Raw genomic sequence first — 12,532 nt, 5'->3', positions numbered from 1 at the left:
GGAAGGAAGGAAGGAAGGAAGGAAGGAAGGAAGGAAGGAAGGAAGGAAGGAAGGAAGGAAGGAAGGAAGGAAGGAAGGAAGGACCACGAGGGTGATCTCAGCTGAGGCTGGGAGGGGAATGTGTCAAGTTCAGGTCTGTGTTTTGCTTTCACTTGCACCGCAGGCGTTGTGCTTCCTGCGAGGAATGGGATTTCAACACAGCTGGGTGTTCCTGACTAAGCAGGGAGGGAATACATGCGAATTTACGGCTCCCCAGGGCAGTGGTCAGGGCACCGAGCCTGCCAGGGTTCCAGGAGCATTTGGAGAACGCTCTCAGGCACAGGGTGGGATTTCGGGCTTGTCCTGTGCAGGGCCAGGAGCTGCACTGGATGATCCCAGTGGGGCTCTTCCAGCTCTGGGTGTTTTACAGTTCTGTGATCTCCACTCAGCCTTCCATCATCCTCACGGACACTGAGCCACCAACACATTCCCTGCCTGCCACAGCGCCGGGACACGCTGCTGGAGCTCCCGAGGGAGGGAAAACACAGACCCATCTATTAACCTGAGCCCCTTAATTAACCTAATCCCCTTCCCTGACACCCTGCACGCCGCGAGGCCCCGCCAGAGGGGACAAAAGGGAATAAACCTCCGCTGGCACCGCGCAGCCACTCGGGTGGGCTCCACCCGTGTCGGGGAGGGCTCGGTGTCACCGAGGGCCCGGTGTCACCCGGGGGTCCCTTATCACAGGGGCCCTCATGTCGTGAGGGCCACATTTTGTGAGGGCCGCATGTCGTGAGGGTCTCATGTCGCGAGGGCTTCATGTTGTGAGGGCCGCCTGTCATGAGGGCCGCCTGTCATGAGGGTCTCATGTTGTGAGGGCGGTCTCATGTCACGAGGGTCTCATGTCATGAGGGCTTCATGTCATGAGGGTCTCATGTCACGAGGTCTCATGTCATGAGGGTCTCATGTCATGAGGGCCACATGTCACGAGGGTCTCATGTCACGAGGTCTCATGTCACGAGGGTCTCATGTCACGAGGTCTCATGTCGTGAGGGTCTCATGTCACGAGGGTCTCATGTCACGAGGTCTCATGTCACGAGGTCTCATGTCATGAGGGTCTCATGTGACGAGGGTCTCATGTCGTGAGGGCTTCATGTCATGAGGGTCTCATGTCACGAGGGTCTCATATCGTGAGGGTCTCATGTCACGAGGTCTCATGTCACGAAGGTCTCATGTCACGAGGGTCTCATGTCACGAGGTCTCATGTCATGAGGGTCTCATGTCACGAGGTCTCATGTCATGAGGGTCTCATGTCACGAGGGTCTCATGTCGTGAGGGTCTCATGTCACGAGGGTCTCATGTCGTGAGGGCGCCTGTCGCCGGGTCCCCGATGTCGCGGGGCGCTGACGCGCCGTGACGTCACCCCCGTCCCCGTCCCCCCCCGCCGTGCGGCGCTGCTGAGTCACGGCCCCTCCCGCGCGCCTGACGCGGGCCCGGCGGTTGCCACAGCGACCGCGCTTCTCGCGAGAGGCGGCGCGGGCGGCGGGCGGCGCGCGGGCCCCCGCGGCGGCCCCTCATTGGCCGGGCGGCGGGCGGCGGCTCCCGGCGCGCGCCGCTCCACGCCCCCCGCCCCGCCCCGCCCCCTCGGCGCGCGCGGCCGCGGCGCGAGCCGCCAAGATGGCGTCGGCCCTGGAGCAGTTCGTCAACAGCGTCCGGCAGCTCTCGGCCCAGGGTGAGGGGGACGGGGCCCGCCGGGGCCGCCGGGAGCACGGGGCGGGCCCGCGGGGCCGAGGGAGGACGGCGAAGGGCGAAGGAGCCGGTCCAGGCGCGCGGGAGGCGGGGCGGCGGGCCGGGGCCTGGCCGCTCGCACGGCGCTCCCTCAGGCGCGGCTCCGGGCGCTGCAGCCCCGCGGCGGCGCGGCCCGTGCCGGGCTTAGCTCGGGGCAGCCCCCAAAGGATCCCGGCGGTGCTCTCCCCGAGCTCCGTGGGTCTCCCGGGGGTGGTTTCGGTAGCGGAGCCCGCGCCGGTGATCCTGCCAAAATGTGAGGCTTTAAAATAGGGGGAGGAGCGAGCATCGCTAGGGCTTTAAATGGGATTGTGCGGCGCAGCCTGTCACCTCCCCAGCGAACGGGCAGGTTGTGATAAGTGTGGTTTAAAATGTATTTCTGAATTGTCCAAGTGTCCGTGCTGTACGTTTGCAAGCAGAGCATGGACAGGTCCCGCCCCACCACAAACTGTGACAGATCTGAGACTGTACCCACGTGTCCACAAAGGGTTTTAATAATCACGGTTAGAATTCCTCCGTTTCACTGCCAAACTCGTAATTTTACTGTGTGTGGGCGCAGCGTTTCCTGGTTCTTGAACTTTCCCTCTGTGTTGATGCTCTGTGAAATGTGCTCTGACTGGTCTCTGCCCAGGATGTTTCCTCCCAGAAGCTGATCAAAAATTGATGTTCCCCACCGCGGCCCCAGGTTTCATCTCTTGCAGTTCTTGGGTTGAGCTCCAACTTAATACACTTAATTTGTGTTACACTTAATAAATACAAAGTATTTCTACTTTAGAGACAATTTATGCCTGCAGGGTGTGGGTACCAACCAGATGGAAGGTGGCTCTTTGTACTCCTGCAGTTGAGCTGGAGAGCTTTCTGTCCCAGAGTTTTGGGGTGCAGAAGGCTCAAGGGAGACTGGTTCTCTTTGTGGGAGCTCTCCCATTAGGGATGAGCCAGGGAGATGCCCTCTGTGAGGAAGTGCATGGAAGCACAGTCAGGGCATGGACTTGGAGCAAGTGCAGATGAAGCCACCAAGACGATTGGAGGGCTGGAGCTTTGAGGAGAGGCTGGGAGGGTCTGGATTGTTCAGCCTGGACAGAAGAGAAGGCTCTGGGGTGGCCTGATTGTGACCTTCAGGATCTGGAGGGAGCTGCAGGAAAGATGAGGAGAGATCATTTATAAGGGCCTGGAGGGACAGGAAAGGGGGAATGGCTTCATGGTAACAAGGGTTAGATTAGGTACTAGGAAGAATTCTTCCCTGTAAAGGTGGGGAGGCCCTGGCACAGAATTCCAGAGCAGCTGTGGCTGCCCCTGGATCCCTGGCAGTGCCCAAAGCCAGGTTGGACAGGGCTTGGAGCCACCTGGGACAGTGGGAGGTGTCCCTGCCCATGGCAGAGGATGGAGTGAGATGATCCTTGAAGTGCCTTCCAACCCAAAGCATTCTGGGGTTGTGTGGAAGTAAATCCAGAGGCAGCAGCTGGATGTGAGAGCACTCAGGAGCAGTGTGTGTCCTTGTGCTGGTTCCTGGCTGTCATTTGGCCACCTGGGAGGTGACAGGACACATTTGGTTGGGCCTGCTACTGGAATTTCTGCTTGGACTGCAGATTGTTCAGTGGATGTGTGGGCAGAGGGATAGACCACAGAATCCCAGAATGGTTTGGGTTGGAAGAAACCTTAAAGGTCATTTCTTTCCAACCTTTGCCATGGACAGGGGCACCCTCCACTAGACCAGTTTGCTCAGAATCTGTTTGGGGTTTGTTTTGTTTTGTAGAAGGAATGGATTTCTAGATACAGGGAGGACACCAGAACTAAGGTTTTTCTTTGTCTGAGCACCGTGATCAAAGCACACAGAGTTTTACAAGCCCCATTCCTTCCCATGTTTTTGTCTTTTTTAAATTCCATATGGAGGAGAATGATTTTGGAGGAGAGTTTCTGGGCTCTGGTCCCCCACTTGGAATGTTTGATCTCTCTGTCACTCCAAAACTAACATTGCATTGCTAGAATTTCCCTGCTTTTCCTTTCTCAAAGGAAAAGGCCAGAGACCTGAGGGTAGTGTAAATCTCTCTGAATGGAGGCACTATTCCTCACTTTATGGGGACTTTTGTTAAGGGTGAGAGAACCTTTGTTTTTTCTCTCTAATCTGCAAGGATTGAACATTGAAACAATGCTCTGCTTCAGAAGGACGTGGTTTAAATTCATTCAGTTAATTGTCAGGGAGGAAGAGTTTGAAAGCAGTTCATGGGAATGGATCTGCTTTCTTTATAAAGGTTTTGGGGCTTACCAAACTTCCTCATTCATGCATAGCACACAGCATATAGAATAACATTGTAGTTTTAATTGTACAAAGTAAATTTAAGGACAGTTTTTTTAATACTTTTGTTGTCGGTACTTAATTGTAACTTTAATGTCGACTTCAAAAAAATACTTATGAGCAGACCTGAAAGTTGGGTAGTGCTTGAGGACCAGCAAGGAACAAGCTCTGGTATTTATTTTATATTTTAAAAAATGTGGTGGGTAGAAAATTAATGCCTGTTTTATTAAAGAAAATTAAAACTTGGGGTGATACTATTATTTCCTGCTGTTTCATGAGGAAGCAGATTGTAAAGAGGTGTGGGAATGGGTGAATGTCCTCTAATTAGGCTTTGACAACAATGCTTTTTATTTTTCAGGGCAAATGACCCAGCTTTGTGAACTGATCAATAAAAGTGGAGAGCTGCTAGCAAAAAATCTTTCCCATCTGGATACAGTGCTTGGTGCCCTGGATGTACAGGAACACTCACTAGGTGTTCTTGCTGTCTTGTAAGTGTTGCTTGCTTTTGATTAAGTACTAAAACTTCAGGCAATGAGCTGAACTGTCAGACAAGCAAAACTTTTTGTTCTGGCACAAGTTGCCTGGAGAAGCTGTGGCTGCCCCATCCCAGGGAGTGTCCAAGGTTGGACAGGGCTTGGAGCACCTGGGATTGTGTCCCAGCCCATGACAGGACTGGAACTGGATGAGCTTTGAGCTCCCTTCCAACCCCAGCCATTCTGGGATTCCATGATAAGTGTTTTTCCATATGTGTTCAGAAAAAGTATGTAGAATGAGATTTTCAAACTTTATTTTCAGGGCATATTTTCACTGAACTGTAAGCATGGAGCGAGACGTTTTATTCCAGTAAAAACCAGGCTTTTATCATGGGTCTTGTGTGTTTGTCTTTAGACAGCACTGAGGCTCTTCTGCTGTCTGGAGTTTAAGATAAAATTGAGTTGCCTTGGGGGTGCTGAACTAAGGTAAAGATATTTAGTCTTGAAGTTCAGACTGGCTGTGTCTGACTGTAGGTGAACTATCTGCAGGTTTCACTGCTGTTTTAAAATTCTTTTTTAAGGGAAAGATCAGAATTCTAGCACTTGTTCTACTACTCTTTCAAAAGAAAATACAGATAATACTGAAAATTATCTTTGCCATTGTAGTTTGCACTAAATTGAGAATTGTGTTGTGCATAAAAAGGTGTTTTCAGGTGCTGTTGTGCAGCCACTGGGGAAATCCTATGCCATGTCTCATGAGCACTTTGGATTTGTTTCCCAGCACCTACATGCAGAGACTTAGCAATGAAAATGAATCTTTTTTATGAACCTCCAAGCAATAAATGCTGAACCTTCTGTTTTTGTTTCAGGTTTGTGAAGTTTTCTATGCCCAGCATCCCTGACTTCGAAACGTTATTCTCACAGGTGCAGCTTTTCATCAGCACTTGCAATGGAGAACACATTAGATATGCAACAGACACTTGTAAGTTAAGCCTAATTTCAGACTTGATATCTTTTTGGATAGTTTGGTAATACTGATTTTTCACTGAGGTGTTTTTCTTGTTTGTTTTTTTTTTTTACTGTGTCTAGTTGCTGGCCTGTGCCACCAGTTAACAAATGCCCTTGTGGAGAGAAAACAGGTGAGCAGTATAATCTAGTACAAATAACCTACTCCATACCCAAGGCTTAAAGGGGGTGTTACCAGCCTCTTACTCCATAAAGATTTGCCACTAACTTCACATCAAGTGTTTCTGTGCAGCTCTTTAGTTATGAAGTTTACTGAAAGGTAATGAACAAAACTCAAAATTCTAAGATTTCTCTAAGGGAAACCTAAGGAAGATCATTTTTGGGGGAGAAAAGTCACCTTAAAAAACATGTTCTCCCACCCAAAATAGGAAATCTGTAGTACCAATAATGTTCTTCAGACAATATATGGGTAGAGGAAAGAGCTGCAAGGGTTATTAGCACTGGTGAGTCAGTGATTTTTGTGTCAGTGTTACTCTCACTGCTGTTACATAATGTTCTTAATGAAATACCTTAAAATATGCAGGAAATTTGATTAAGCCATACTTGACCAGTGGTTTTGTTGCTAAAATCCTGACTTTTCCAGGCCACTTTCGTGAAGTCTAGCTTGAGACAGACCAGATCTGATGTCTCCTTCTAAGTGGAGTGAAGTGAGAACCTTGTCTGTAGTATCTGTTGGGAGTTTGGATGGAGTCTTGGAGTCAAGGAAGGTTTTTTAGATACAGATCACTGTGTTCCTGGTGAGATTGGCTTTGTGGAGCAGAATTGAGAACTTTATCAGGAGAAATTGTATAGCCCAGGTTAATTTTATTTTCCAAGAGACTGCAATATCCTACAAAAAGGGAACCTCAAATTAACTATTACTTAATGGAACCTGTCAATTAGTGTTATTTTTCATTTGTAAGTGTCAACATAAGATCCAATGTGCTGCCATCTATGAGAAATTATCTGAAAGAGATGTAATTTCTGACAGCCCCTGCGAGGAATTAGCATTCTCAGACAAGCCATAGACAAGATGCAGATGAACACAAACCAGCTGACCTCAATACACGCAGATCTCTGCCAGGTAAGGGGATCAGAAGGGCTTTTTTGAGAATAAAAGCTTATAAAATACCTGTAAAACTTCAAGGAAATGCATGTTCACATATTGCAGTGTAAGAATGGATTTTCAGTTGGATTTTTGTTTGGTTTGGTTTTTTTTTTTCCCAATATTAAATAATATGATGTACTGAGACAAAATCCAAATCTGATATACAGATGAATTACTAATTTTAAATGTTCAGTGCATGTCCTCAGATCTTTGATTTTGTTGATGACCTCAGAAAGTCCTTTGCCATCCCTTCTCTGTGGGCTGAAAGTCACACTGAACTTATCTTGGGTGGTATCAGTGTAAAATCCAGCTACTGTCTGCTCAAGTCTGACAAAAGACATGTTTGTCTCGGTGTCTTTGGCCTGGATTTGTATTTCTGTCTCATTCTTGGCTCCTGGGATTTAGGGTTGGACAGGAATGCTCAGAGCAGTGCTTTGTGCTGCCAGCACAGTAGTCTGGCAATCCTGGAGTTTCAAACAGCTTTGTCAGACTTTAATTTCTTTAGGAATCAGATAATTTTGTAACAGTTCATAATCTGTGTTAAAGGTTTTTGAGTTGTGTTATTCCACTAGTGAAATGCTCCTTTTTTTTAACTCGTGGGAGAGTGATATTTATGCAGTAGTACTAATTAATTTAGTTTCAATTCCTTCTCATGGAAACTTGAATGGAAATGGCTAATTTATGAAAACTTGATTTATTTTCTTGTAGCTCTGTTTGTTAGCAAAATGCTTTAAACCTGCCCTCCCGTATCTAGATGTGGACATGATGGATATTTGTAAAGAGAATGGGGCATATGATGCGAAGCACTTTTTATGTTACTACTACTATGGTGGGATGATATACACTGGGCTAAAGAACTTTGAAAGAGCACTCTACTTCTATGAACAGGTAACTTGAAATGAAACCATAAGTCTGAAGTGTGATGTCTGGAAAGGCAGAAGTGGATGGGTAACAGTGCTGAGAAAACACAGCACCTTTGAACAGGCACAAGCAGACTGTCTTTGGAGGTGTTTTCCTTTAAGAAAGTCTCTCACAGAATTGTTGCACCATAAATCTCTGCAGCTCAAAGAGTGATGTTAAATTTATCTCACTATAAATATTTTTCAGCTGCCTGCTTGAAAGTGCAGCACAGAAACAGGTCACGGGCTGACACACAGTTGTGTGTCCTTAAAAAATAGTCCAGTGGTTTTGCTAAGGCCTTTGCTAATTTTATGAGAGGAGTTTTGCTTCTTCAACGCTGTTATAATATTTGCTGGTTTTGCTTTATCTGGGAAGGAATAAAAATAGTAAAATTGGGAAAATCTTGGGTATGAGAGAAATGCTGTGAAATGTGCAAAACAAATTGATGCAGCATTTAATGAGGGTCAGCTCTTGAGTAGTTCCAGTGTCATAGTGAACTAAAATCCCCTTTTCCTGTTCTGCAGACCTCTGATAATGTAACAGCTTTATAAAACCTCTTTGAGGGTCTGTGTAAATCCAGGTTCACAAGTAGCTACAGGTGATTTCTGGTACAAATTTAGATACATTCCAAGGAAGGAAGTTTTGATTCTGTCTGAGCAGGTCTATTTTAAGACAGGTACCACTGGAACGTGATATGTTTTGAGTAGCTTGTATAAAATTTCCTTTCTTTTGCATATGTCTGGATAATTAATTTTGACAGAAGTTAATTAAGCTTCAGCACTCAAAGGAGAATTTCATATGTCACTGTATCCTTTCTACATGCAGCTTGAAATTGAATTTTTTGTTCATGCAGTAACCACCAGGATCTCTCAGTAAGCAAACTAAATTTCTGTTCCATTTCTTTCTCTCTTGCTTAGGCAATAACTACTCCAGCCATGGCAGTCAGTCATATTATGTTGGAATCATATAAAAAGTATATCCTAGTTTCTTTGATACTACTTGGTAAAGTTCAGCAGCTACCAAAATACACTTCCCAGATAGTTGGTAGATTCATTAAGGTAAGTATTGCAAATGCATCTAAATAATAGAGCAACAAATCTGAATTTGTCAATGTGTAACAGTGGAAGGTGTTCCTTCCACTGTTGGAAGGGGTTTGGAGTGAGATAAACTTGAAGGTTCTTTCCTACCTAAACCATTGTATGATGTCAGTGATACATGTTTTTAAAATCTGGGAAAACTTCAGTGTTGAATAGTACTAATCAATATTCATTTCACTGATACTGCACAGTCCTTTATAGCTTTTTATGTTAGAATTTTAAAAATACTCAGATGTCAATTGACTTTCACGCTGCAGTGTCATTATGAAAAGATTTGACCTGCAGCTTCATCTGCTTGAAGCACAAAATGCTAAACAGTTTACTCCCAAACCCCAGCTTTTTAAAGAAAAAAAGCTTCTGAAAAAACCTGCAAGTTTGGAGTCTGTAAGCATTCAGATTAGGAGGTGTAGGGTGGGAGACAAAACTGCTGCTGAGAGAGTTCTGGTCCTAAGTAACATACTTAGAAGCAGTTTGTTGATTTGTGACTAAGATTCTAGAGAGTTCCAAAATTCCTCTAACTTCAGAGACTAATAAACAAGCTTAAAACATTTTAAGGTAGTTTAGTGAACTGGTTTCAGCCTCTGAGTCTGTGCTGTTGATGCTGTGACCCAGTGTGGTCAGGGATGGATATCTTAGAGGACAGAACTGGAAATACTTACCTCAAACTCAGCTGGTCAGTTGAGTTTTTTTCATACTGCTGTAAGTAAAACTGTCACACAGAGGTCCTGGAATGATGTTTATTAAATATTGCACTGTAGTAACACAGATTTTAGTATATGGGGGTCATGCCATAAAGCCATGCATGGGCACCTTGTCTTTTTTATGAGAAATGCCCAAACTACTTAAATTTACTTCAATGCCTGCATAGCTTCTAATGTTGGAGCACTGAATAGGTTTTGTGAGGTTGGGTGAACACTGTGTTCTTCAAGAAGGGTTCTCATTTTTCTAATTGCAGCCTCTTAGCAATGCTTACCATGAATTAGCACAAGTTTATTCAACCAATAAACCCTCGGAGCTTCGAAATCTGGTGAACAAACACAGTGAAACTTTCACAAGAGATAACAATATGGGGCTGGTTAAGCAATGCTTGTCATCTCTCTACAAAAAGAATATTCAGAGGCTAACCAAGGTAAGAGAAACTGTGAGCAGTTTTCTTTTGAGAGTGTATTTCTGAAATATATTCAATTTAGAGCTAAAGGATAACATAGTAACGTGGCAGAGGAATTACTTAAACTGAAACAAAGGAGACTAGAATGCCCTGTGTAGGAAAACAAATCAGTTGGCTGCTTATGCATTATTTAAAAGGTGATTCAATCTGTCTGTCAGGAGAGTTTGCTGTGAGGTTTTCATAGGTAATCAAAAAAGTGAGCGCTGCAACCCAGTGACCTTCATCCCTATTCAAAAAATAGGAAAACTGAACTTTACAGGCCACTTCATTAGAAAGGAGTGAGTGAATAGGACAGATTTTGGAAGTGCCTGAAATAAAAGGAAAAACAAGCACTGAAGTGATTTGCCCCTTCAGCTGGGAGACCAGATTAATCCTGAAAGGTGATTGGGGAAAGCAGGTTTTTTTGCAAGCTCAAATTATATTTATTGCAGTAGAACAAAATCTCATAAGGAGCTTTATAAATGCATCTCTTGAAGGAAATTCAAGGGGTGGAGAGGCGCTTTTTTGTGTAAAAGGTGAGAGAAAGAGGTTGGACATGGTCAGGACTGTCTGGTGTAGATGAAATTGCAGGAATGAGTAATGACTCTGTACGTGCTCAGGGTAACAAATTAATGTCTGGAGGAAGAACTGAGTCACTCTCATGAGCCCTTCAATAATTGTGTGTTCCACTTGTTCCTTCCCATCAGACTTTCACAGTCAGGTTACATAGGCCATAAAGCATCAACAAGAAAATGCTTTAACACTTCAAACAAAAGTTTTAACACTTTAAAACTTTGCAAATTTCAGACGTTTTTAACATTGTCATTACAAGACATGGCAAGTCGAGTGCAGCTGTCGGGGCCCCAAGAAGCAGAAAAATACGTCCTCCACATGGTAAGAGCTGTGACTTGGGGAAGCTCCCCCAAAATTAGTGTTTGGGTTGGCAGTACACATCCTGAGCAGTTCGTTTTCAGGGTGGAGGAAATGCTGGCAGTCTGATGTGGTGTTGAGACTGTTGTCAAAAAAACTAAAAAGCTGTTCTCCACGTAGGATAAGGCATGAATTGTATTTTTGGGAAGCTGTGGGAAATAAAAGCAACCAAGTTAAAGACAATTCCACAAAGAGTCTGTGTGTTGTAGTTACCTGAAATTCTGTTCTTCATGATAATTTCTATTAAACCCTCTGTCATTTCAGATAGAAGATGGTGAAATCTTTGCAAGTATTAATCAGAAAGATGGTATGGTCTGTTTCCATGATAATCCTGAAAAATATAACAATCCAGCTATGCTTCATAACATTGATCAGGAGGTAAATCTTCTACTTATTTTGGAATTCTTACCAAAGAACCTTAGTCTGTAGTCAGAGAGCTGCTGGCAGAAGCCAGTATAGTAACTTAGATATAGAGAGTGAGACTGTAAATCACTATTTCACTGTTTCACAGTATTTTCATGGGTTTTAGAATAATACTCTCTGTCAATGTGTTCCCTGTTTTGTCCTGCACAGCTTGAGCTGTTTCAGATCCTTGAATGGATTAGAAAGATTTTTAGAGTTTTAAACTTCAAGGATCACTTCCATTGGCTCCCAATAACCTGCCTGTAGGTTAAGGTGGTTGAGCCTCAGGGGACTGTCTATCAGTGGTCTTAAAATGGGCTGTTAGGAAGACATGGATCAAATTAAGGGGATAAAAAATGGTCTGACATTTTGTTTGGGAGGTGAGGGATGAGAACATTTTGATGTGGAACTTGAGTGGTGGCAAAATTTCATGGCACAGCCGTGAAATGTGTTGAAGATTCAGGTACAAGCTGGACAAAGTAATCAATTTCATATGTATTTTTAAGATGCTGAAATGTATAGAGCTTGATGAACGACTGAAAGCCATGGATCAAGAGATCACTGTGAACCCTCAGTTTGTGCAGAAGGTAATGGATTTCATGTCTTGTAAGAGTATGTAAGAGATTCCTTCAGTGCAGTGAGTATGTTGTACTGAATGTCAGTATTTACAGTGTTGTTACTACACATTATTAATAATATGTGCATAAACATCATGACACATCGTAAAGATAATTTATTAATTTTGAAGGTGCTTTTCCCTAATTAATCCTGCAGTGATTTCAACCAGAAAATTAAGTGCATGTTATTTCATAGGCACTTTATTTTCCTGCCTGTTCACTTCAAAGAACTGTCATTCTCAAGCCTGCAGACCTGTTTCTGAACAGAACTAACTCTCTCCCTTTCAGAGTATGGGCTCTCAAGAAGATGACTCAGGGACCAAACCATCCAGTTATTCTTGAAATTAATGTTGCTCACCACTCCGCTTTCAAGTAAAAGCTTATGAAAGAATCACGCCTGGAGCAGGGCATTGAGGAGTTCCACAGAGAGAGCAGAGAGAACTGAGCTTTGCTTTTCACCTGGACATTAAGAAAATAAAAGAACACCCTCTCAGTACTGTATAATATCAGAAATATTCTCTGCAAAGAAAAAGGAAATCTCAAAAGAAACTTGAAAGTCTGTTGTGGATTTATTTATCTTCAGATTAACATTGTTAATGCATTAAATAATCTACCTTTTGTTTTAAAGGGTTTGAATGTTGCCGTGTTTCTGTAGCAGTCTCCTCTTCTGCAAAAGAAAGTGTTATTCAGGGAAGAATACAAACTAGTGTTGGTTCACTTACAAGATAATTCTTGGTTCATTATTCTGTATTTAAAGTTGGCTCCAAGTGCAGATTTCTCATATGTGTGGTGGGGG

At 44.2% G+C, this 12,532-nt stretch overlaps 1 protein-coding gene across 1 annotated transcript; it reads left to right on the top strand.

Moving 5' to 3' along the window:
* The first annotated feature begins 1,596 nt into the window (after positions 1-1,596).
* On the top strand, positions 1,597-12,363 carry COPS3 (COP9 signalosome subunit 3). The gene is made up of 12 exons (XM_064390007.1): positions 1,597-1,711; positions 4,416-4,545; positions 5,400-5,512; positions 5,620-5,669; positions 6,527-6,619; positions 7,352-7,531; positions 8,461-8,601; positions 9,596-9,769; positions 10,595-10,681; positions 10,982-11,095; positions 11,626-11,706; positions 12,025-12,363. Exons 1-12 carry the CDS (start codon positions 1,657-1,659, stop codon positions 12,076-12,078), a joined length of 1,272 nt encoding a protein of 423 aa, XP_064246077.1. The 5' UTR covers positions 1,597-1,656; the 3' UTR covers positions 12,079-12,363.
* Positions 12,364-12,532: the final 169 nt, after the last annotated feature.

This window comes from Passer domesticus, chromosome 15 (genome assembly GCF_036417665.1).
Source record: "Passer domesticus isolate bPasDom1 chromosome 15, bPasDom1.hap1, whole genome shotgun sequence".
NCBI classification, from domain to species: Eukaryota; Metazoa; Chordata; class Aves; order Passeriformes; family Passeridae; genus Passer; species Passer domesticus.
The sequence above is the reverse complement of the archived record's forward strand: the minus strand, read 5'-3'. Positions and strand labels throughout refer to the sequence as shown.

Excerpts from the sequence above, each read along its gene's own strand:
- COPS3 (XM_064390007.1), top strand. The coding sequence starts at position 1,657 with ATGGCGTCGGCCCTGGAGCAGTTCGTCAACAGCGTCCGGCAGCTCTCG. Across the intron at positions 7,532-8,460 it reads CACTCTACTTCTATGAACAG|GCAATAACTACTCCAGCCAT; the intron begins GTAACTTGAAAT and ends TCTCTTGCTTAG. Across the intron at positions 10,682-10,981 it reads AAAAATACGTCCTCCACATG|ATAGAAGATGGTGAAATCTT; the intron begins GTAAGAGCTGTG and ends CTGTCATTTCAG.